The sequence below is a fragment of the Crinia signifera genome, chromosome 12, assembly GCF_055691185.1.
Source record: "Crinia signifera chromosome 12, ASM5569118v1, whole genome shotgun sequence".
NCBI classification, from domain to species: Eukaryota; Metazoa; Chordata; class Amphibia; order Anura; family Myobatrachidae; genus Crinia; species Crinia signifera.
In genome coordinates, this window is record NC_139228.1 from 44,495,027 (window position 1) to 44,519,562 (window position 24,536).

General features: G+C 44.1%; 1 protein-coding gene across 1 annotated transcript; it reads left to right on the top strand.

Annotated features, from left to right (window-relative positions):
- Window positions 1-261: 261 nt before the first annotated feature.
- On the top strand, window positions 262-12,370 carry EMC7 (ER membrane protein complex subunit 7). The gene is made up of 5 exons (XM_083167863.1): window positions 262-584; window positions 2,433-2,552; window positions 6,879-7,017; window positions 10,982-11,062; window positions 11,144-12,370. Exons 1-5 carry the CDS (start codon window positions 367-369, stop codon window positions 11,291-11,293), a joined length of 708 nt encoding a protein of 235 aa, XP_083023989.1. The 5' UTR covers window positions 262-366; the 3' UTR covers window positions 11,294-12,370.
- Window positions 12,371-24,536: the final 12,166 nt, after the last annotated feature.

The window sequence follows — 24,536 nt, forward strand, 5'->3', positions numbered from 1 at the left end:
GTGGCAGGGCATGCTGGGACGTGTATTTCCACAACAGCTGGAAGGCCATGAGTTTGACAACACTGCAACAGGATATATCTCAGCACTGTTGTTTGAACAATCTTAAAATCCTCTAATACAAAACCCAGTACACTGCAGCTGCGGTGGAGCGGCCATTTTGCCGGAGATCATCAGCTTAGTTTCCTATGAACGCATTAGAAAACCGTCTCCAAGAATATGGAGGAAGCCGGTGATGTCTCTGAATTGTACCGGCAGCAGCAGGATATGGCGTCCTCCTAAGATTGTGTTGTAGGCCGGAAGAGGAGGTGCTGGCTGAGGACAGTGTCAGTCATTCCCATTCCCTGTCCTCTTCTCTCTTCATCCGCCATGGTTCTTCTTTCAGCTTCCAGATGGCGCTGCTTGTCGCTGATGCTGATGGCACTTTTGTCGCAGAGCGCGGCCGACTCGGAGATGCTTAGTCCAGGATCTGCGGCAGACAGGTTTAAGGTGGAAGGCCGGGCGGTGGTGCCAGGGGTGAGACCGCAGGACTGGGTGAGCGGTGCCCGGGTGCTGATAGACGGAGAGGAGCATGTCGGGTTCCTGAGGTGAGACCTCTGCATTCTGACTGTGGCCGCAGTGGTGCCTGATGCTGCTTCTGGCGTACATCCTGGAGCTGCGCCCATTTACAGACATGTAACTATAGTACTGCCATTGCATCAGGGGTATGGGCCATACCATTTAGCTGAGGGTACGGTCCTGTAACTATAGTACTGGCATTGTATCAGCTGGTATGGGGCATACCATTTACCTGGGGGTACAGTCCTGTAACTATAGTACTGGTATTGCATCAGGGGTATGGGCCATACCATTTAGCTGAGGGTACAGTCCTGTAAGGGTATGGGTAAAAACCGGACCAGGACAAGACCGCCGGACCAGACATCAAACTCTGCATTTTGGAGCTTGTAGCGTCCGGTCCGGGGGGTGTCCTGTCTGGGGGTTCTGCCTGTGACACCTGTCACCAGGTAGAGGAGGAGGGGTAGAAAGAATAAAGTCTCCCTGTATGGTCCGGGCATGTAGCAAAAACCGGACGGTCCGGACCACAGGGGGAGGCTGTAATCTCCCCTTCCCCATGTCCCTGATGATAGCTATCACAGGGACCCCCCCCCCCCCAGACAAGACACCCCCCCCGAACAGGACACCCCCCGGACCGGACCCTATAAGCTCCGGACTGCAGATTTTGATGTCCTGTCCGGCGGTCCGGAGACTAGTCCGGTTTTTACATAGTCCCGTCCTGTAACTATAGTACTGGCATTGGTATGGGGCATACCATTTACCTGGGTAGTACAGTCCTGTAACTATAGTATTGGCATTGCATCAGAGGTATGGGCCATACCATTTAGCTTAGAGTACAGTCCGGCAACTATTGTACTGGCATTGTATCAGCTTGTGTGGGGCGTACCATTTATCTGGGGCTACAAGACATATAATTTATAGTGCTGGTATTGCAGCAGGTGGAGTGCTATGGGGGTTGCTGGAAGAGAGCAATGGATCGAAGACTATTTGGAGTGGGCTGAAGTCACCTGTCATAATACTGAGGTGCTATTACCATGTGTGTATAGTATACCATACTATTAGTGTCCCTTTAAACTTGGACACTAATGAATTATGCAGGTTCCTTCACCTGGTTTTAACCAGCCACCGTACCTGTGTAATTAATGAGTGGCCCTCTTTAAAGAGATAGTATGGTGAGTGTGTGTATATACCTCCACAGTGAAGAGACAAGACCACCTGGAGAGCACTTTTATAAGAAATTTGCAACCAGCTGCCTACAAACTGTATTAGACTTACTACCCACACTGACTGTAACCACCATAACGCTGTCTGATGTGTGCTTCCGCACAACACGCCGATTTCCACATATAGTAAAATCATCCCTTTATTGCCTTAAGGGGCATACACACGGAGCGAATTCAGCCTAATTTGTAAGCGATCTAACTAGATCACTTAAAATGGAGCATGGATCGCGCCATGTGTATGCCCCCCCCCCCCCAGCGATGGTGATGTGCCATCCTGTGCGTCATCATTGCCTGAAGGGAAAGACAGTGCATGTGCTGTATTTACTGCTGAGATCGTAGCGTTTTTAGCATAGGCAAAATGCTGTTCTGCACACGTTGCGGGTGCAGCGATGTGTACTGAGTAATCCGTGCTTAAGCACGTCGATCAACACAGCCTCCCACCCCGTCGCCCTGGGGATTGATTTACACTGGCTATTTGTTTATTGTGGAGACCTAAAGCAGTGAACAATGCTAATTATTTCCTCATTAAATTAATAACATTTACTTCTTGCAAAACTCTCATTTGATAATTTGTTATATTGTGTTACGTTTTTGGTATACTATGTATAGGTGAAATTTAAATTGTTACAATAATGGTTTCTCATTATCTATATTCAGGACTGATGGAAGCTTTGCTGTTCACGATGTTCCTTCTGGTTCCTATGTGGTTGAAGTTGTGTCTCCAGCATATCGTTTTGAACCAGCCCGTGTTGATATCACATCTAAGGGGAAAATGAGGTAACTACTTCTATCATTGGTTAATGATTAGTGTCTAAACAGGAAGTTTAAGCCTACTTTATTTGATATATTTCCTGTACTTATGAGAGTAGCAGAACCTTATGTTGCTTTCTGATTATTTAAAATAAGTTGTTCACTCTCCTCTACTTTTTGTTCCCATCAAGCCCGCTGCTACTGTATGTCTCCACAAAACCACTAAATTGAGTAAAATAGTAACACTATGTCTTAAGAAATAGGTTTCCTTTTATTGGTGTCCGGTTGAGACAGAAAAAAGGTAGACACGTATTTTTCACGGTTTTCCGTTTTTTTAAACTGTTTCGTAAAACATCCTTGTGGACTCCAATTGGGAATGCTAAAGTATTCCGAGTGCAGTGGTAAGCACCATGCCCGAAGCACTGCACTAATTGGGGTCCATGTAGGGTTAAGGTGCGTACACACGGGGGCGATTTAGTGCAAAATCGTGGGAAATATGGTCGCTGAGCGACCATATTGCCCGCAATTGGAGTGTGCACCGGCGATATATCGCCGGGTGCACGCTCCCGTTTTTGCCCCTGTGGTGATCGCTGGTCGCAGGAACATGCTCCTGCGACCAGCTGATTTCCACTGCCGGGCTCCCCCCGGCAGTTTCTTTTTCATCAGCGACCATCTCTGGTCGCTGATGTAAAGGAGAAACTGAGCAATATATTGCTCAGCCATATATGAATCGGGGCGTGAAAAAGTCCCAAATTGCATTTGGAGAGATCCGCTCCGACCCGATGTGCGGCCCTGTGCGCATCGGAGTCGGGAGGTCGGACGGGCTGCACATAAGATTTGCTAAAGACCCGCTGCTGTCCCCCACTTCCATTGTCCCTGCAACTCCCCGGGAGTTGCATGTGATAAATCACATGCAAAACTTGGCACATGAAGTGCCATCGCATGTGATCCCTCCCGGTGAGCTGCTGGGACAATCGGGTCTTAGAGCAGGGTCCTCTTCCCTCCTGTTCTCACAGTATTCTTTTTGCATTTCAACTACAGCTCTTTTAATCTATACCTGCATCTATTCTCATTCACTTCTCAGCTGTATTGTGTACTAAGAATTGTGCTTTAATTGTGTTATGTCTAGTTCTGTGGACCCTGTACTGTACTGTACTGTACTAGTGTGTTCTATATGTACAGTGCTGTCTGGTGCAATCACCATGTGGCTCTGCTGGATGGCTGCCTGGGTACTGTACAGCTCAGTAATTATATGTTCCTCATTTCTGTGTCCCTCATTAGAGTACATCTAGTGTATATATATATATCTGTACTGTTACTGGCTACCTAACTGGCTGTGCAATCACCATGTGGCGCCGCTGAATGGCTGCCTGGGTGCTGCACCGCTCAGTAAATATGTTCCCCATGTTCGTGTCCCTTATTAGAATGTGTCTTTTGCATATCTGTATGTGTGATGTACATATGTATCTGTACTGCCATTGTTGCCTGTTCCTTGTACTAATAACCCTTTGTATTACAGTATGTGCATTGTTATTTTTAATGTTTGCAAAGGACTCAAGAGTCCTGTTGGAGAAAGTGCACTATATAAACAAAGCTTACTTACCCAACCCCGGTGTGTGGCTTTGTGCTGCGTGATGTGGTCAGAGGTCACACTGCACAGGCCACTGGCCGCACCACTCACCGCAATGCAGCAAGGGACTTCAAGGGCTCGCATCGCTCCCAGTAGCGCCACCTGCCCCCGACTGCTCAGCCCACTATTAGCCGGAGCTATGATAGGCATGAAGTTCCCCACAGAGTCCATGGGGCAATACTATAGTGTGCAAAATGGTTATGGTATAAAACATAGACTGACTCATGAGAGACCTTTACCCTGTCGATCATGATCAGTCCGGATACCGTACAAAATGGTGGTAGACAGAGAAAATAATCAAACCGTGTAATTCCAAAACATTAGTTGATCCGAACCTACTGTAGGCAGGCACAGTGGATAAAAAGCTGTGGCCTTAACCGCTAGGCCATTAAAGCTGCTGTCCCATTGGCCTGTCAGCTCCTTCACACATCCCTGATGTCTTTAGAAATTACTACTTTCGATGCCAGCGAATCCAGCTGGCGCTCAAGGGTTTGTCACAATGTAAGCAATCTTATTGTATAATAAACTGTATTTTTATGTAAATGCTGCTGTATGTCTGGTAGTACTGTTGTCCTGTCACCATTTTTTAAAATCTGCTCTGTAATGGCACATTCAGCTCCGGGGACACTGAGGGGAAATGTCGGCCGAGCTCCGCTCCATAATGGGCTCCTTCCTTGTGGAGTCTCTGCCAATCGCAATTGTGTTAATATGCTACATAGATGCAAATCCGTACCTCGGGAATACAGTATGGAAAGATAATGTATTCCGAGCTTAGCTCAGCATACATACTATACATGATCTGTATAGTGCTCATCTGTAAAGCACACTGTACATTACTGCATTTAACATACAGTAAAGTAGTTCTTGGACTGCATGTGACCTCGCATATGCGCAATGGTGATTTTCGAAAGCAACATCTGGTGAACGTAAGCATTACACATCGGCAACGCCACACTAGCTATGTAGTTCCATGCTTCTCCAGGCTGCGGTGTGGATCGAATTGTGATCAGTCTGCAATTGGTAGGCTAGATGAGCGTGGTTAAATATATAAAATATTTAATACTCTAATAAATAGTTTAATACTCTAATAAATAGTATCACAATAACATATATTGCCACTGATATTAAAATGTGAGATTCTTCAAGAGGGCTAGAATATTTCTTTTTATTAATAATATGATGCCGGAAATAGTCCAATCTTTATATGTCTGACACTAGACGTTCCTTTTGATCAAAATACTTGTGGAACCCATAAGTCTCATATTCATGACTATTCTGGCATGTGTGCTGTGTCACTATGCAGTCTGGCTTCAGATTGCACAGCGACTGACGCAGTGGCAACAGTGAGCGAGAACCGTGACTACTGAGGCAGGAAGTGGCTGCAGGCAGCAGTGACGTAGCCACAGTGCTGGCTGGCAGCAGGTATTTTATACCATACAGTGAATAGATTGGCCATTCTCCAATCAGAGCACAGGTCACACATATATAATCATCAGTATCTGCCGTCAGCTCCTGCAGTAGAAATCATGAATATGGGGCTTGGAGTTCCAAAATTATACAAGACATTAGTCCATCAAGTTCAACATATCTGACTTGTAACTACTGACGGATTCCCTTAGTGGCCAAAAATGCATCCAGTTTTGATTTAAATTCATTAACAGTAGTTGCTGTAATCACCTCCACCAGCAATGAGTTCCAAAATGTGACTGCTCTAATGGTGAAGAATCCTCTTCTGAATTCAGTACGGAAACTCTTTTCCTCGAGCTATATTGACCAAAAGAAACTTGTGTCGTCAAACTTGCATAAGTATTGGACTATTTCCAGCACTATATTAATGTTTAAATGTGAGTCTTCAAGAGGGCTTGAATATTTCTTTACTTTGAAATATATCCCAATTTAACAGTATATTACATATTAATGTGATAATATGTATGAGTATTAAATCTTTAAACCTCAAATTATTCTCTGAGCCTTGAGGCTATTCAACTATATTGGTGTGATTAATTTGCACTGGTTCATATTATCCTGTTTATATGGCGGGAGTAATAGTCAGAGGTGTTGGTTGGCAGTCAAACTTGGACATTTTTTATTAATTTTTTTAAATCGGCAATACCATGCCTTGTAAATTATTGCCACAAAAATAACAATTCAGTTTTCTCTTGTGTAAATGTGTTAAATTCAAGCTCAGTTCATATTCTCATAATATAGCTGCTGCAATCCACTTGTGCATTGCGGCAACTGACTCCACTTACACATAAGAAAAGTATCGCCAAGATGTAATACAGTCTGAGTTCGCTGGAGGTATGGGTTCCTGGCTGAACCCAGTTGTTTATTTTGTGTTTTATAGCGGCAATCATCTACAAGGCAAATTATTGCCGCTTTAAAAATGACAGAGATCGACTGTCATCCCGTACCTCTAGCTAACTCTGGCCCTATGACATATGTCCAATGGGACACACAACAGCTTCTATACGGTCACTGACCTGTGTTCCAAGTGTTGCATGGCGTGCAGATTTGTGATTATGTTAGATCTACATTTGTTGTATGTGAAAACTTTCAAAGGGTTGTGCAGGGTATACAATGTTAAATGCTGGGTCCAGGCACTCCCCTATGCCTCTGGGCCCTATAGCAATAGTTATAAGAAAATATTTATTTTTAACTATAGAAAATGCAGTAAAATGTTCATTTTGTGTTTTAGCATTTACATTATTTTTCCTCTCCAGGGCCAGATACGTGAATCACATCAAAACATCAGAAGTCGTCCGTCTGCCATATCCTCTGCAGATGAAGTCATCTGGGCCTCCCTCCTATTTCATTAAGAGAGAAACTTGGGGATGGACAGACTTTCTTATGAACCCAATGGTAGGTTTTTGATGTACAACTTTTATCTGAAGATGTTGGTTTACACAGTGGTTGCGCTAAAATACACATGCATGCAATGGCATTACTTTGTGGGCCTCACCATATGTTGCATGCTTTGGTATTTGACACATTCTCAACTAGGGCTTCATTTGTTCTTATTAATGTGTTCTTATTAATGTATGTCAGAGCAGTGAGTACCTTGGCAGTAAGTTACTCGTTCTAGCTTTTACCAGTAAATGGCTAGCAGAGGTTTACAGTAATGGTAGACTATTCCCTGTGGCATTGTACAGTAACCTTTCTCTGTACACTTGTGTTTTAGTCAGGAAGACTTTGGCAATTAGAATTGGTGAAATTGAGAGTTCAGTAGCCTAAGCATTCTTTTTTGTAAAAAAATTAAAAACAAGTTTTCTCTAGAAGCGGTACTTACCACAATTTAATTCAGCTTGCCTCTAAATTCATTTAGACTTGTCGTTTTTTTTTTTTTTTTTTAATTGCTTAATAGCTTTCTTTTAACCCCTTACCGACACAGCCTGTTTTTGCCTTCCTGACAGAGCCCTTTTTTTCAAATCTGACATGTATCACTTAAGTGGGGATAACTTTTTTTTGCTTTTACTTATCCCAGTGATTTTGAGATTGTTTTCTCGTGACACATTGTACTTCAAGTTAGTGGTAAATTTGGGTCGATACAGTCTGTGTTTTTTTTGTGAAAAACACCAAAATGTCGTAAAAAAATTGAAAATTTTGCAATTTGCAAAATGTTAAATTTTCTGCTTGTGAGATAAATAATCATACCACTCAAAATAGTTAATAACTAACATAGACCATATGTATACTTTGTTTCCATCATTATTTCAACCTCCTTTTAATTTTTTTGGACACTAGGAGGCTTAAAATATGAATAGCAAATTCTCAAATTTTCAAGAAAATTTCAAACACTGATTTTTTTAGGGACCAGTTCAGTTCTGATGTGACTTTGAGGGACTTGTATGTGAGACACCCCCATAAATGATGCCATTTCAAAAACTGCACCCCTCACAGTATTCAAAACAGCATTTTGGAAGTTTGTTTCACAGGAATTAAAACAAAGTGTAGGTGAAATTTCAAAATTTCATTTTTTTAGCAGATTTTCAATTTTAATACATTTTTCTAAGGAACACAGTAGATTTTACTAGAGAAATGTGACTAAAAATTGATTCCCCCAATTCTTTTGTTTTCATAAATATCCTATATGTGGCCCTAGTGTGCACGTTGACCAAACCACAGGCTTCATAATAGAAGGAGCACCTACTTGATTTTGGAGCCTCCTTTTTATGAGATTATTTTTTAGGCACCATGTAGGTTTCTAGGCACCCTCTTGTCCTTATATTTGACCAACAACATATTTTCGGTGCATATTCCCCTGCTTTCACCCTTTCTCAGTAATTGGGCAATGTGCGTTTTTGGGAGGCCTCTTTGGTTCTTGCGCACAGTACCGCAAGCTGCTGTACCTCTTGAACCAAGGGCCTTAAACAGGGGGATGCTGGTGTAAAAGTTATCCACATAGAGGTGATAACCCTTATCCAGGAAGGGGTGCACTAAATCCCAGACAATCTTTCCACTAACACCTACGAGGGAGGGGGGGCATTCTGGCGGTTCAATTCTTGTGTCCTTCCCTTCATATACCCTAAACCTGTGGGTGTACCCTGAGGTACTTTCGCACAGCTTATACATTTTTATGCCATACCTTGCCCTCTTATTGGGAAGGTACTGGCGGAATTTAACCCTTCCTTTAAAATGTATAAGTGACTCGTCTACACAAATGAATTTTTGGGGGATGTACATCTCAGCAAATTTGGCGCTGAAATGATCAATGACCGGCCTGACTTTGAATAGCCGGTCAAAGGTGGGATCATCTCTGGGTGGGCACTGTGCATTATCGTTGTAATGCAAAAATTTAAGGATGGTCTCAAAACGAGTCCGGGTCATGGCCATACGATGAAGTGGGGTGCTGTACAGAACATCTGTACTCCAATATTGCCTAATTTCTGGCTTTTTAACTATGCCCATATGTAACACCAGACCCCAAAACGTCATCATCTCTACTGCATCTACAGGGGTCCACCTAGCAAATGATGACGTGGAGTTTTGGCAATAAACTGCTGGGCATATAAATTACTTTGGTCCACCATTAAATTGATAAAATCATCAGAGAAAAAGACTTTGAAAAAGTCAATTTCTTTGAGGCCTGTAGTATCAAATTGGATTCCTGGGTTGGCCAAAAACTCAGGAACCTGGGGCTCAAAATTGTCTGGTGGTGGGGTCCATACGAGATCAATCATTGGGGGGGGGGGGGGGTCTCAGCTGCTCTACGGGGGCGTCTTTGAGAGGGTCTTTGAGACAAACTTTATTTCAACACGGGGGGTATGTAGTGTGTATGTAGTGCTTTAACACGTGTAAGTTAAAAGAAAAAAAAAAAGCTCCTGCGCCAAAAATTGAGCACAGATGTTGGTCAGTAACGTCCGTCACTGATCAGCGCTCAGCGGGCACAGGACACCCACAAAAGCACCGTGGGTGTAAAAAATTTTTTAAAAAAAGACTCCACAGCACCCTCCCAAAAAAAAAAAATTTAAAAAAACTTCTGATGAGTCAAAGACAACAGGAATTTGATCCAAAAAAAAAAAAATTAGATCAAAAATGCTGATCAGTGATGTACGTCACTGATCAGCGCTCTGCGGCCACAGGACACCCACAAAATCACCGTGGGTGTAAAAAAATTTAAAAAAAAAAAACCCACAGCACCCTCAAAAAAACAACAACTGCTGATCAGTGATGCAACACTGATTAGCAGTGAGGGGCAGCAGGCACACAGCTGTGGGTGCAACCTGACAGGGTATATATAAAAAAAAAAAACTGCACCCCCCCAAAAAATGCTGATCAGTTAGTTTACACTGATCAGCACAAAAGGGGGGCAGCAGATACAAAATTCTATCACACAATTTAAATCTCTGACACAATGACGCTGCTGCAGCAGCAGCACAAGCACCAGGAAGTCACAGCAGGAGCTGGCAGCACGGATGCCACCAACGCTGATCAGGTCAGTATAGGCACAGATGGGCACGGAGACCGCTCTGCACGCTGTTCCTGACCGGAATGGCGGCTGCAGGGCTGTCTCCGTTATTTCATTTGAGGTGTAATGGCTGTGATTGGTCCGTCGGTTCGACGGACCAATCACAGCCTTTGGGGGCAGGTGGGGTGAGGTGGGGTGACCACCAGTGACACCCTTACACCCGGTGGTGATTGGTGCTGTACTTAACAGCACCAATCACCACCGATCCCTGTGTCACCGGCGAACGTTATTCGCCGGTACACAGAAAATGCTGTAATTGGCTGTTCACATTGAACAGCCAATCACAGCGATTGCCGATGGGTGGGGGCATCGCTGCCCCCCCTGGGCAATGAGGGAAGAGGTCTGCTGTCAGGGACAGCAGACATCGTCCCTCTGTCACCGCGTCTATAGACGCGGTGACAGTTTAATGGCATGACGTACATTTATGCCATGTGTCGGGAAGTACATCCCGACCATGACGTAAATGTACGTCAAATGTCGGGAAGGCGTTAACAAATGCAGAGGTTACTGTATACAGAGGTCCATTATCCAGAATGCTTTGGGCATAAAGGTTTTCAGGATAAATTTCTACAGCCAAAATCTTACTAAACACACTTAAATAATCCCTCTACCTTTCCCCATACTCCTCCGCTATATAACCGTGCTCATCATAGTAACAATAGGAAGAAACACGTAGTTGTCTTGTCTATGTATTAGGTAAAATCACAAGAACACTGCATTTTCAGATCTCTTTTCTATATTTTGGAATTTATTAAGCATACCTGTGTGTAAGATAAAAAAAAAAATACAAAGATAAACCGCACCATTATTTAATGTTCCAAGCCATTAGTCCTGACAAGTTTTGTTTGCATTGTACAGGTGATGATGATGGTTCTCCCTCTTCTGATCTTTGTTCTGCTTCCTAAAGTTGTGAACACTAGTGATCCAGAAATGCGTCGGGTAAGTAACTGCACAGAGAGCAGAGAACTCTTTGCATACAGTAGCACTTTCCCATCTAAATGCGTTTTTCCTTTTCCTAAGGAAATGGAGCAATCCATGAACATGCTGAACTCCAACCCCGAACTACCAGACGTTTCCGAATTCATGACCAGGCTTTTTACCTCAAAATCTTCAAGTAAATCCAGCAGCAGTGGAAAAGTGGGGAAGAGCGGCGTTGGGAAGAGGAGGTAGTGCTAGTAATCCACACTGGACCCACAGCAACACAATAGTGATACACTGAGCTCAAACACATAAGAAATAATGTCCAATGTGTGGAATCTGCATAACTTTTTATATATCAGGGAAGCCTTGAATTATTATTATTTGTGATTTTATTTTGTTGTGTGCATATTTTTTTTTTCTTTGCCTACCATGTGAATTTATAATTCTTTTTCTTTCTTTCCCCATGTGTGTGGGACATTCACATATTTGAAGACCAATGTATAAAATTTATATTTACAATATCCACATGTCCATTTAAGAAAAAAATACTTCTGTGGCATGGCTCCTGTGTATGAGGCTTGGTCACGGTAACTGTGCGCATGTAATAAGTACTAGTCACATCCAGAAACAGAGAACGGTTTTTCATTTGGCTACAAGTTGTGGAGTTACAAATGTTTCTCTTTCACATTGCAACAACCAGTATCAGTCTTTACTTATAGACCCCCTCCCCCTACCTGAATATGGTGGAGCTCTTATTCAGTGGTGCAACGCGCTACATCATGTTGTGTCCCCATTAATTCAGTGCACTATGTTTAAATGGTTTGTTTCCCCGTATGCTCTCAGCAACAAATTATTAATAAGAAAATATGTGAAACACTGAACACAAGCTTATTTCCATGCATTACTCTCCACTTTTTAAAATATTGCTGAGTCAAATCGCCATGGCTTGTTTGCAAGCTGTAGAATGAGGAATATATAATGCAAAAAGGCGATAATACTAAATTCCGACAAAGGCATGACAATAAATAAGTTTTAAATGTATGCCCCCCCTCGCCATTTTCGGCTGGATTGGAAGCCGCATATTTCAAAAATTCCAGTTATATTGACAAATTATTGTAAATTTTGCCATATTGAGAACTATTTCTTGTGGTTCTGAGTAAGAGATGTATCCATTTGCTGATAAGAAGTTGCACTAAATTAAGCTGCTTTTTTTTTTTTTCATTGAAATTTGGATGGTTATTATATTTGATTGTATGTTTGTTTTTGAATGAATGGACTTTAGTATGCTATGTTAACATATAAACATTAAAAAGAAATAACAACCTTGCATTGAGTATTTATTAAGAAAGTATCTCCATTTAGAAATACAGGTTGAATATCCCATATCCGTGCATCCCGTATCCGAATTTAAAAAAAACTGAAAATTCCCTTATCCGGAATGCTCGTGGTCCCGAGCATTTCGGATAAGGGATATCAACCTGTATTTGTCTTTTTAATAGTTCTGTCTCCTTTTCCAGCTGGATGAAAGGTTGATTCTGTTTTCAGATTTTGAGGGATATTCAAATGTTTAATTTTGGGTGTCATTTTTTCCCCCATCTTTCAAATACACATCTTTTGAAGTGATGGTTGGGTGTGCTATTCTATCTGCTGTAGTTGGTTTTAATTCACACCCCATTTATTCCCCCTTTTTAACTTTTGCGTCCATTTTATTCCCTTTGTTTAATATCACAGATTTGCCTAATTTTATTCCCCCCCCCCCCCCCCCCCCCAGTGCTGCATTTTTTGGGTAGAGGATGTCCGGAGCTATGAAAAGTGTTGCCCCTTTTGAAGAGAGGCTTACAAGGTTTTCTGGGTGTAAGGTATTTTTATTTTTATCTGCCTTTCGCCGATACCATAAATGCCCACTTTATCCGTTCCACTCAGCCAGAAGTTCCTCTGGAGGGAAGCCATTTCTGGAGCTTGTTAGATCTACCATCCAGGAAGTTCCCCTCCACATCTGTGGAATGCAATTTGCCATGTGGAATGCAATTTAAAAACTTTCTGGGCCATACATCAAATCCATTTGTGGAGAAATAGGGATATACAAAAAAGGTTGTCCCAAAGTGAGATGCGGTGGATTCATAAATGATGCACTTTAGCACCGAATGAGTTAAATTGTGAATTTTAATTAAAAAAATAAATAAATCTTTAACCCTAAATTTATGTTTTTCTTTTATGGTAATTTATATGGATTTTATGGGACTCAAGTGCTAATAAAATATATATAGATGTCCCTTGTATATACAGTCACCAAGCCTCTGCGGAAGGAAAAAAGTCCAAAATGCATCAGGCTGGTGACTTGCTTTAAACAAGCCTAGGAACCTGAGGTTTACGCATGCTGATAGTATAGGATTGTGGAGCCAGCACCCTCTCCTTCGCTTACCCGAATTCCAACTTTGTTCTGCGTGTTGACAACACCTCACAGGACTTTTCCACAATCAGTGGTGAAATGCTTTTAAATTTGTTTTATATGTGAGACTATTAAATTTGTCACTATCTTCAAACTTCACTGCAATATATGGCGATCTTTTTTTCTAGAAATAAGAATTTGGATCTTAGCTTTGAAGTGAATCAAAGCAACAAACGCTGTAAGATCCTATCTGTTTAACCATCTGAGTGCCAGTGTAACACAAATATATTAATGCTAGTATCAGCCCCCTCTGTACCTGAATGAGCAAGGGCGGTGTTGCCCATTTTGAGCAGCTGCAGTCACAACTTTCAAAAGCACCTCTGGCACCTGCACAGGCCCCATGCTATGTGCAGAATCTTCATCCAAGCATGACCTCCAATGTACATGGTTAAGCATTTGAGTTTGTAAGCAGTCCGGCAACATAACCCCTGAAGAGTTTGATACCTCACCCATAAGAATTAATATTTATGTGCCTCTGCATAACCACCACCGAGGAAGGCAAGCAGTCAACTCATGCAGTGCAACATGTGAACATCAGCATTATACCTTGAATGTCCTCCAAAGTACAGTTCCACAAATCTGGGAAGTCAGCCAGCAAAGTGTGATCATAGTGAAATGATGATAGATAAAAAAACAAGGATGCCCTCAGTGCCAGTATGTCAGCATAAACATCAACAGTGTTCCTGTACCGATAACATTTAAATCACAGCTTATCTGATATTTAACATTCCAAAAAGGTAATAAAAACAATACATACAGAGTACCAAATGTATTCATATAAAGTGTATATGCATTTTACTGGGTTTGTACTAATGGTTGCTTTCCTTGTAGCTTCTTATTCACTATTCATAGTTTACACTTACTATGGTTCCACTCTTGCCAATAATAGTGGAAGCCATATTAGTACTGAGTGTAAACACTGAGAAAATGATCTCAAGTTAGAGAACCTGACTTGTAACTCATTGATCCATGTTCAACATAGTAAGAACCCTGGGTTGAATCTGGTTTTGATTCTTTTTATTTTAGTGCCTTGAAAGTTGCATCTGGGTGGTTCAAGACATTGAGAAAAGTCTCAATACTCTTTAGGTCGTACTTGCCTACTTCTTTTATCCCCTCTCCGATAGAAGCCTGAAGAAGAGACTTTCAGCTGCACTTCAGGGTCTGTGATAGAGCCTGACGTCATCATGCCCCATTACAGTAAATTATGCAATTGCCTTCAATCCCCCATGATCTGGGATTTAAGGCAATTGAGAGACGCCATGTCAATGATGGGGATCACAAACTTTCATTTGTTTCTCACCTTAATAACATCCCCTTTAATTTGATTTTTACCCATACTTATAGTTAGTCTAAAATAGATTTTCTGGCTATTAGTTTGTCCGTATGAGACAATAATAGTCAGATTGGCACTTTTACTACAGAAGTCAACACCAATGCCTTCCTTTGTTTCGATAACACCCACCACCCACCGTGGATTAAAAACATACCAAAAGGCCAATTGTTAGGGATAAACGTAATTGTTCTGATCCATTTGTTTTTGAGAAACAAGTCTCAGTTGTTTTCCTCCTTTTTAGAACGGGGTTACCATATCAAGTTGGTTAAGGAAGCTGCCCAATTTGCTAGGGTAGCTGACAGGACTGATTTGTTGGGGAACCCTCCGGAAAAAAAACTTTTCAGACAGGACAGCAATTCAACTGACATCAAGAAGATTGTTCAAAAGATAAATATTTTACGTCAAGACCCTGTGTTATGTGATTTACTACCTGTTCAACCTTCCTTTATCTTTAGAAAAAATAAGTCCTTGAAGTACCTTTTGGCCCCCAGCTCTCTTTGAATTGTATTATGATGTTCCTTTCTAACATCTTCTTCCACTTGGTTTACCTGCAAGAACCAGGGTTGTTTTAAATGTGGCTGTGGTTCTTGTATCACATGTAAATATATTCATAAGAGAACCCTTGAAATTAGGGTTGATCATTCATTAAAGCCCATCAAGGGGTTCATCAATTGTGATGCCAATTGTTATATACCTGCGGCTGTGGTCTACTTGGGAAAGACCACCAAGCCTCTTCGGGTCCGATTCCTTGAGCACCGAAGGACTATTATGAACAAAAACTTATTGGATAGTGTCTCATGCCACCATGTGAGTTCCATGGGAGCAAAGATCTGAAAGTAGTTGGCCTAGAATGCATTGATGTGACATTGGTGGTGATAGGTTTAAAATATGTCGCCAGGATATATACTGTATTTCTAAATTGGACGCTTTGTTTCCCAAAAGACCCATTGAGTCTTTAGAGCTAAATACAGTCTTGGAATATATTCAGACTTTTAATGACCTTCTGTTGTGTCTATATTACTTTTTAAATATACACTTATATATTGTTTATATATTTTTATTTTATCTACTACAGTTTTTTATAGATTACATGTCAAAAAGTTATTCTATTTTTTATAGAAAATTTGGTAAGTATTTTAATAGGATCATATTATAGATATGTCCAGTATATGACTTGCTGGCTCCTGTACGTGTGTGCTCTCATGTGTCCAGAGTCTTCATTCCTTTAACTACAAGGGGACTATATATTCAATCTAGAGCACACCCCCCAATGTTTTTTTGGTGTAATTACACCTTAAAATTAAAATAGCATAAGGAGACGTGATTATAGTTTATCCACTAATGATACCTACAGGACCAGAGGGAAAATAGGTTGCCCTCAAGTATCTATTACAGTAAAAGGCTTAGGCCTATACTGGGACCAATCATTATTGAAATCAGATAAAACTGTTTTTTGATCTAAAAGATCGGTTTTAAAAAACGGTTTGCCCCTGATGAAGTCTCATAAAGAGACGAAACGCGTTGATCCATAATCTAAGGAATACACCTTTGATACAAGATCCAAGTCCAAGAAAAAGTTTGATTTGTTTTATATGTTTTAAATGTTTTATATTTGAAGAAAACGTTTATGTTGATTATGGTATTATGAAGTAAAGGAAAGACAGGAAATTGTATATGGGCGCTATATAACACTATTGACTCTTATATTTATATTTTCACAATGTGTACTTTTACATGGTCTATTTAAAATACGGACTCAGCTGACCTTTACCCTTTTCCGGACTTTAGACAATACTGGTGAACAATGATAAGCCCGCACTTGCGGTCCAGCAGACGTAAGTGACGCCGATCATGGAGACCCAACTGTCACAAAACAGGCCCCTATGGAACGCAGACTTCCTGTATTCTGCTGAAATGCACTCCCTCATATTATTAATGGCTTAGCGAGTGAGCTGCCAACATACTTCCTGGTGCCCATCCTCATGCAGTCCAACTGTCGGAAGTGTACTTCCTGGTTCCCGCCCCCTAAGCGGTCCAACTGTCGGAAGCCTCCTCCTCAGCCTATTTGATTAACCAACCTGTAATTACTGAAAAAAAAAATACAATTAGAACATGCAATGCAAAAAAAAAAAATTACATTACATGGGACCCAAACCTACATATATTTTGCTCATGTGTCTCAACAGCTTATATATTTCTATATGTGTCTCATATGTCTCAACAGCTTATATATTTTTATATATTTCTTATATATTACCGGACTCTTCTCTCCAGGGACCCCGGACCCAGGGACCAACCTTCGGGCTCAAGGTAGGTAAGTATCAGTGTGTGTGTTATGTGTGTATTAAACTTTTATTTTTCAGGGTGTCAGTGTGTTTTATTTAACTATTTTTTTGTACTGTAGAACTACAAGTGCCAGCGGGCCCTTTAATGCCCCGCATGCTGGGACTTGTGGTTCTCCAAGTCCCAGCATGCGGGGTAGGCTTGCTGGGACTCATAATTCTACAGTAGAAAACAATAGTTTTGATTCTATTTTTTACACTTTCCATCAGCCCGATGCCCACCGCCCAGGGGCATCGGGGACAGCCCCGGACTTTCAGCATGGGCTGGTAAGTCCTGGAGGGGGGGTCCCCACTTCCCCAGGACCCCTGCCCATGCTGACCAGCCACGGGGATAATGCTTTGGCCGCGGGACCTTATATAATAAGTGTCCCCCGGCTGTGGCATTACCCTGCTGGCTGGTTGGGTCTGGTGCTGGTTCTTAAAATACGGGGGACCCCTAGTCATTTTGTCCCCCGTATTTCAGGAACCAGCGCCGGACCTTGAGCCTGGTGCTGGTTTCATTAAATCAAGGGGACCCCTATTTGTCAGGGACCCTGATTTTATGTCACTAGCACCGGCTCAATGAGCCCGGGGCTGGTTATGCTCTGGCGGGGGACCCCGCGCTGGTTTTTTATTTTAATTTGCGATTTCCTGCAAACGTGCGATTTTCAGACATGAAAATCGCACATTTTCAGGACTAAAGAAATCGCACCAACTCGCACCTATTCGCACTATTTGGCCTGTTTTTCGCATCTCATTAAATATGCGAAAAACGGGCCAATCTTGCGATTTTCAAAAGTGCGAAGTGGTGCGATATGAAAACATGCGGATTTATCTCAATCCATAGAATGTCACCCATAGAATTGGAAGGCAGATAAGAACCACTTGGCCCATCTAGTCTGCCCCTTTTTTTTTTTTAAACATGTTACCTCAAACCATATTCTATCCTTATTTCTTTGTAAGGATATCAATATACCTATCCCAAGCATGTTTAAATTGCTCTAATGTATTTGACTCTACCACCTCTGATGGGAGGCTATTCCACTTATCCACTACTCTTTCTGTGAAGTTATTCTGAATCTTCCTCCCTCTAGTTTCAGTGCATGTCCTCATGTTCTGTTGCTCCTCTTCCTGTGAAGAATGACTCCCACCTGGATCTTGTTAAAACCCTTGATATATTTGAAAGTTTCTATCACGTTCCCCCTTTCCCTACCCTATATATTTCACCTGTCAAGGGAGTCCTTTTCCTTCTTTCTGTACAACCTAACTATTGCCTTGAATCACGAATGCGTCACCAACCATAATTATTAACCCATTAATAGGGTTCAACTGAATATGTTGGTCAACAAAATCATACTGCACTAATTGCACATTGCACTATGTTATTGAATGATAGACCAACTCAGTGCAGAATCAAACACCTTCCCTTGTAGCTAGCACAGTTTACAGAGGATTGACAGGATTTTTCTTGAGGCCAAATTGGGTCGTAAAATCACCCCAAATCGCATGTGTTTGCCATCCAATCAGATCAGATCCACGGTCCCTTATGCATTGGATCAGAGTTGGAGTCCGGACCTGCCTGTGCGTTCAACCTCTGAATCGGACCCCCTACCGGCAGAGGCAAATGGGGTAGAATGCGATACATCACAAGCAGAAGGGCAGACTCCAGCCTCAGAAACTGCCACCCAGACGATTGCGCCATCTCACAGAGCAGAATGGAAACTTTTCTGCTTATCAGCTATACAAAACTGGTTCAACTTATAGTATACACCAGCTTAGTTGACTAAAGCCGAGTACTTTTGTACAAGCAAAAGATGGCTTCGAACACTGCCAGCCTTTAACTTGATGGAAAGGCCTGTTGGTTTTATGGTTCCAATCCCTGGGTTATCAGCTTTTAATGTTATTCTAGTTTACTCCTTCTGGCAAATTCCTTCTTAGATGGACAAAACCATGTGTGGGGTAGATTTAAAATGTTCAGAGAGAATTAGATTTGAGTGGGATCTATATTGCAGTGTAAAAATAAAGCCATCCGTATTTTCCCAGTCCATTGCGATGTTTGAGGACTCAGACCCACACATACAGTAAATGTGGTAGAAGCTGGTACACTAGACATGTGCAGCAGCTCTGCGCTGTCCCTTACACTGCATGGTGTGGTGGCAGCTCCATTGATCATATAACTGTATATACCAGTGCTATTGTTGTCATTATTTGAGGTACTTGCCAAGAGGAGTGGGATTTCCAGGCAACTGGAAACTCCCCCTGCGATTGCCTATGTTGAACCACCAATTAAAAGAAAGGTGTGACATACAAAATGATATTAAAAGGGGATTTTGGTCCTACCTGTAAAATCCTTTTTTCTGAATCCATGGTGGACACTGGGACAGTGGGGTGTGGGTGGAGCTTCAGCTACAGGCACCAAGTAGAATAGAGTTCTTCAAGTGCAGCCCAGGCTCCTCCTCCTCCACGCCCCTACAGGCTTCAGTTTGTTCAACAGCTTACCCGCAAGGTACAGGAAAAGGAAGAGAAACAGGAAAGAAACCAGCAACCCGAAGGAAGAATAAGTTTCAGGAAGGTGTAAGCCGACCCCCATTACTGTAGATCAGTGTGCGAGGGCGGGCGCCCAGTGTCCACCATGGATTCAGAAAAAAGGATTTTACAGGTAGGACCAAAATCCCCTTTTTTCATTCATGCCAATGGTGGTCACTGGGACGTCCCAAAGCTGTCCCTTTTACGGGAGGGAACGCACCTGAGCTGCACTGATGACGCGTTGTCCAAAAGCAGAATCTGCCCTGGCGAACGTGTCAAAATGGTAAAATTTTAGAAAGGTGTGTGGAGAGGACCAAGTGGCCGCGCGACACAACTGTTCTGCAGAGGCTCCCTGATGAGCCGCCCAAGAGGCCGCTACCGAACGCGTGGAGTGGGCTCTGATAGAGGATGGAACTGGCTTATTGGAAGATACATAAGCCTGTTTTATAGTTAGCCGCAACCATCGAGCCAGTGTCTGCTTCGTTGCAGGCCAGCCTCTCTTGTTTGCATCATAGAGCACGAACAGGGCCTCTGTCTTGCGTAAGGATTGAGTCCTGTTAACGTAAACTTTTAAAGCTCTTGTAACATCCAAAGAGCGTAACTCTGGGGAGTCCTCCAACTGGGAAAAAACAGGAACAACGATATCCTGGTTTATGTGAAAACTGGAAATAACTTTGGGTAGGAACTCCTTTTTTGTTCTTAAGACTGCCCTGTCCGGGTGGAACACCAGATACGGGGATGCACTAGACAAGGCTGACAGGTCCGAAACTCTTCTGGCCAAAGAAATAGCCAGTAGGAACACTGTTTTCCATGTTAGCCACCTGAGCTCTGAGGATTCTAGAGGCTCAAACGGTGGTCTTTGCAGTGCTGAGAGCACCACTGTGAGGTCCCAAGGTTGGATTGGGGGTACAAAGGGAGGCTGTATGTGAAGGACGCCCTGCAAAAAGGTCTGTATAGCCATCTTCTTTGCTAACTTCCGCTGAAACAAAATAGAGAGTGCGGAAACTTGGACCTTTAAGGAGGACAACCTTAGGCCCAAATCCAGGCCCGCCTGCAAGAAGGCCAGGATCCTGGAAAGTCGAAACTCCCTAGGCGGAAGGTTCTTCTTCGCACACCAGGTGAAAAAGGCATTCCAGATTCGATAGTAGATCTGGGAAGAAGCAGTTTTCCTTGCTGCTATCATGGTTTTTATAACCGGTAATGAAAATCCCTTCTCTCTTAAAACTTCCGTTTCAAGAGCCACGCCGTCAAAGCTAGTCTGTCTAGATTCGGATGAAGGCATGGTCCTTGTACTAGCAAGTCCGGACGAGCTGGCAGTCTCCAAGGTGGCTGCAGAGACATCTCCCGAAGGTCTGAGTACCAGGCTCTGCGGGGCCAGTCTGGGGCCAGGAGGATTGCTGTGGTCCCTTCTTGTTTGAGGCGCCTGAGGACTCTTGGTAGCAGTGCCACTGGAGGAAAAATGTAGACCAGGGAGAATGGTCATGGAGCCGACAGGGCATCCACCAGATATGCCTGTGGGTCCCTGGAGCGAGCCCCGTAGCGGGGTAACTTTTTGTTGACGCTTGAGGCCATTAGGTCTATTTGCGGGAGTCCCCATCTGTTGACTAGTTCCTGGAACACATCCTCGTGGAGCCCCCATTCGCCTGACTGTACCTCCTGGCGGCTCAGAAAATCGGCCTCCCAGTTCTGAACCCCTGGTATGTGTACCGCTGACAAAGCTAACAGGTGATGTTCTGCCCACTGCAGAATCGATATTACTTCCCTCATGGCTGCTAGGCTCCTGGTTCCCCCCTGGTGGTTGACGTATGCCACCGCAGTGGCATTGTCTGATTGAATCTTCACCGGTTTGGAGTGAATCAGAGGGCCTGCTGACTTGAGGGCTAGCAGGATGGCTCTTAGCTCCAGTATGTTTATTGGGAGCAGCGCCTCCTCCCTCGACCAACGGCCTTGGAAGGAATGTTCTGCCAGAACAGCTCCCCACCCTCGGAGGCTGGCGTCCGTTGTTAACATCACCCATTGAGGGATGGCAAATTCCGCCATGTCGTAACAAGAGACCATCTTGCCTAGGACTTTCATGCACAGGTGCACAGAGACCCTGTGTTGCTTCAGGAAGAGTTTCAGGAGGTCTCTGAGGAGTATCCACTTGTCCTCCGGCAGGTAAACCCTGAGAGTTTTGTGTCTATCAAGGCTCCTAGATGCACCATCCGCTGTGATGGGGTTGTTGAGGATTTTTGCCAATTTATGAGCCAGCCGTGGGTCTGCAGGAGGGAAACCGTTAGCTCCAGATGCCTCTGGAGTGTCTGTGCGGATTGAGCCAGTATCAAGAGGTCGTCTAGATATGGTAGTAGATGAACGCCCTGGGCCCTTAGGGCCGCCGCCATGGTGGCCATAATCTTTGTAAAGATTCGTGGCGCGGTCGACAGCCCGAAGGGGAGGGCTATGAATTGGTAGTGGTTGCTTTCGACTGCAAACCTGAGGTAGCACTGGCTGTCCGATCGAATTGGCACATGGAGGTAGGCATCCTGGATGTCCAGGGATGCCATGAAGTCCCCCGGTTCCAGAGCTTGCAGGATAGACCTGAGGGACTCCATCCTGAACTTGGGAACACAGAGATGTTTGTTCAGGCCCTTCAGATTGAGGATGGGTCGGTATGACCCGTCCGGCTTTGTCACCAGGAACAGGCTTGAGTAGAAACCTGCTCCTCGCTGAGAAAGCGGGACAGGTACTATGACCCCTGCTGCCAGCAGGGTGTGAATGGAGCTGGTCAGAGCAGCCGCTCTGTCCTTCTCCCGGGGCATGCTTGTTGTGAAAAACCGAGATGGCGGACGCCCCTGAAAGGAGAGGGAGTAACCCTGGGCCACTATGGTGTTTACCCACCTGTCGGTGGTAGTGGCCTGCCAAACCCCGGCAAATGACAACAGGCGACCGCCCACCTGATGTGGTTGGTGGGCCGCCTGATCCTCATGCTGAGGGCTTGTCGGCCTGTTTTGGGGCCTGACGGCGACCCGCCCAGGACTGTTTGGTCTTGGGAGCGGATGGACGCCTTGTGGGGGCCTGCGCCCTTGATGAAGGCTGACCCCTGGGCCTCCCCTGTGGACGGAAGGTCCGAAAGGACTGAGATCTAGGCCTAGCCGGTGCCGAAGGCAGAAAAGCTGTTTTGGACGTTGCAATGGTGGCTACAATCTTGTCCAGCTCAGAGCCGAACAGAACCTCCCCTGAGAATGGAAGGGCCTCTAATGCCTTTTTGGAATCAGAATCTGCGTTCCAAGTACGCAGCCACAGTGCACGCCGGGCAGCAATTGAAGAAGCTGAAATTTTTGAGGAGAGGGCAGCTGCATCTATCGCTGCCTCTTCCAGGTATGTGGCCCCTTCCCTAATGAGGTCCACCGTTGATAACAATTCAGAGCGACATGTACCTGAGGAAATCTGCTCCTGCAGGGAGTCAGCCCAAGTTGCAATTGCCTTTGCTACCCAGGCTGAGGCCATAGCTGGTCTTGCTGACGCGCCAGCATTGGAGAACACTGATTTTAGGCAGTGTTCAATCTTCCTATCAGTAGGATCTTTAAGAGAGGCCACTGTAGGAATGGGAAGGGTAGTAGCCTTAACTAGGCGGGCTACGTGAGCATCAACCTGTGGAGGCTCCTCCCATTTCTTACGGTCCGCTGGAGCGAACGGGAAGAAGGAAATCAGGCGTTTGGACACTAAAAACTTTTTGTTAGGGTGTTGCCACGCTTCAGATAAGACCTCATTTAAGTCTGAATTTGAGGGAAAGAGAGCCAACTCCTTCTTTTTCTTTTTAAAAAGAAGTGTGTCAGGTGCTGTGGCCTGGGTGTCCTGTATATTGAGAGACATCCTAACAGCCTTAACTAAGGAGTCTACTCTGGACTGGGTCATTCTTTCCTCCTTATCAGGTTCATCTATGTCAACATCATCTATGTCAGCATCATCGTCTGTGTCGACCCGCACCTGGTCGTCCAAGTCATCCCCAGCATCTGATTGATTAGAGGCTAAAGGAGCTTGTGCTTTGCGTTTAGGTGGAGCCCTCAATGCAGATTGCAGAGAAGCAGACACCTGGACTAAATCCTGAACAGAGGAGGATAAACCCTGTACCCAGGCCGGCTCTGATGCAGCAACAGCAGGCTGAGCTGGCAATGGCTGCGCAGCAGACTCTCTGTTTGCAGCTAACTGAGTAGCTAACTCCTTCATGGCTGCTGAGAGAGTGGAAGCCCAACTGGGTTCCCCATGTGTTGGGACTGAGGGGCCCCCCAGGGAGTCCTGTGTGGAACAGCGTTCACACAAACCAGCTTGCTCCTGTATGGAGGAATAATTCTCCTTACAGTTAGTGCATGTATAAGCATGCAGCTTAGGTGAATCCCTAGCTGGCTTTGCTTTGGGGTTTTTCTGTGGCATTTTAACACAGACAGGCCCTGTGTGCACTGGTTACAATAATACAGTGGACAGTAACACCCTCTGAAACTATAAAGGTATACAGATGGATGACAGTAGAAAAGACACTATACTCTCTGACTCTCAGCTAAATACTGAGGTACAGAGGGCTGCAGAAAAAACCTGTTCCTGTAGCGTGTAGAGGAGCAGGGATTCCGGTGCACTTCTCCCACAGTGTAGTCCCGCGTAATGGCGTCTTCAGTACGCTGCTGGGGCGTGGGGAAGCTAAGCTCAGGCGGGAAAACAGCGTTATGTCGCTCTGAGCGTGGAGGCGGGGAGCTGTGGATCAAGGTCCCGCCTCCCCTGGAACCATCAGTGCCCTGCGCCATTAACAAAAATGGCGCTCCACAGTACGGCTCCCTGGTGGTCTAGTGGCCGCGCAGAAAAGACTGGGTGCCACTGCCAGGGTCACCCGGG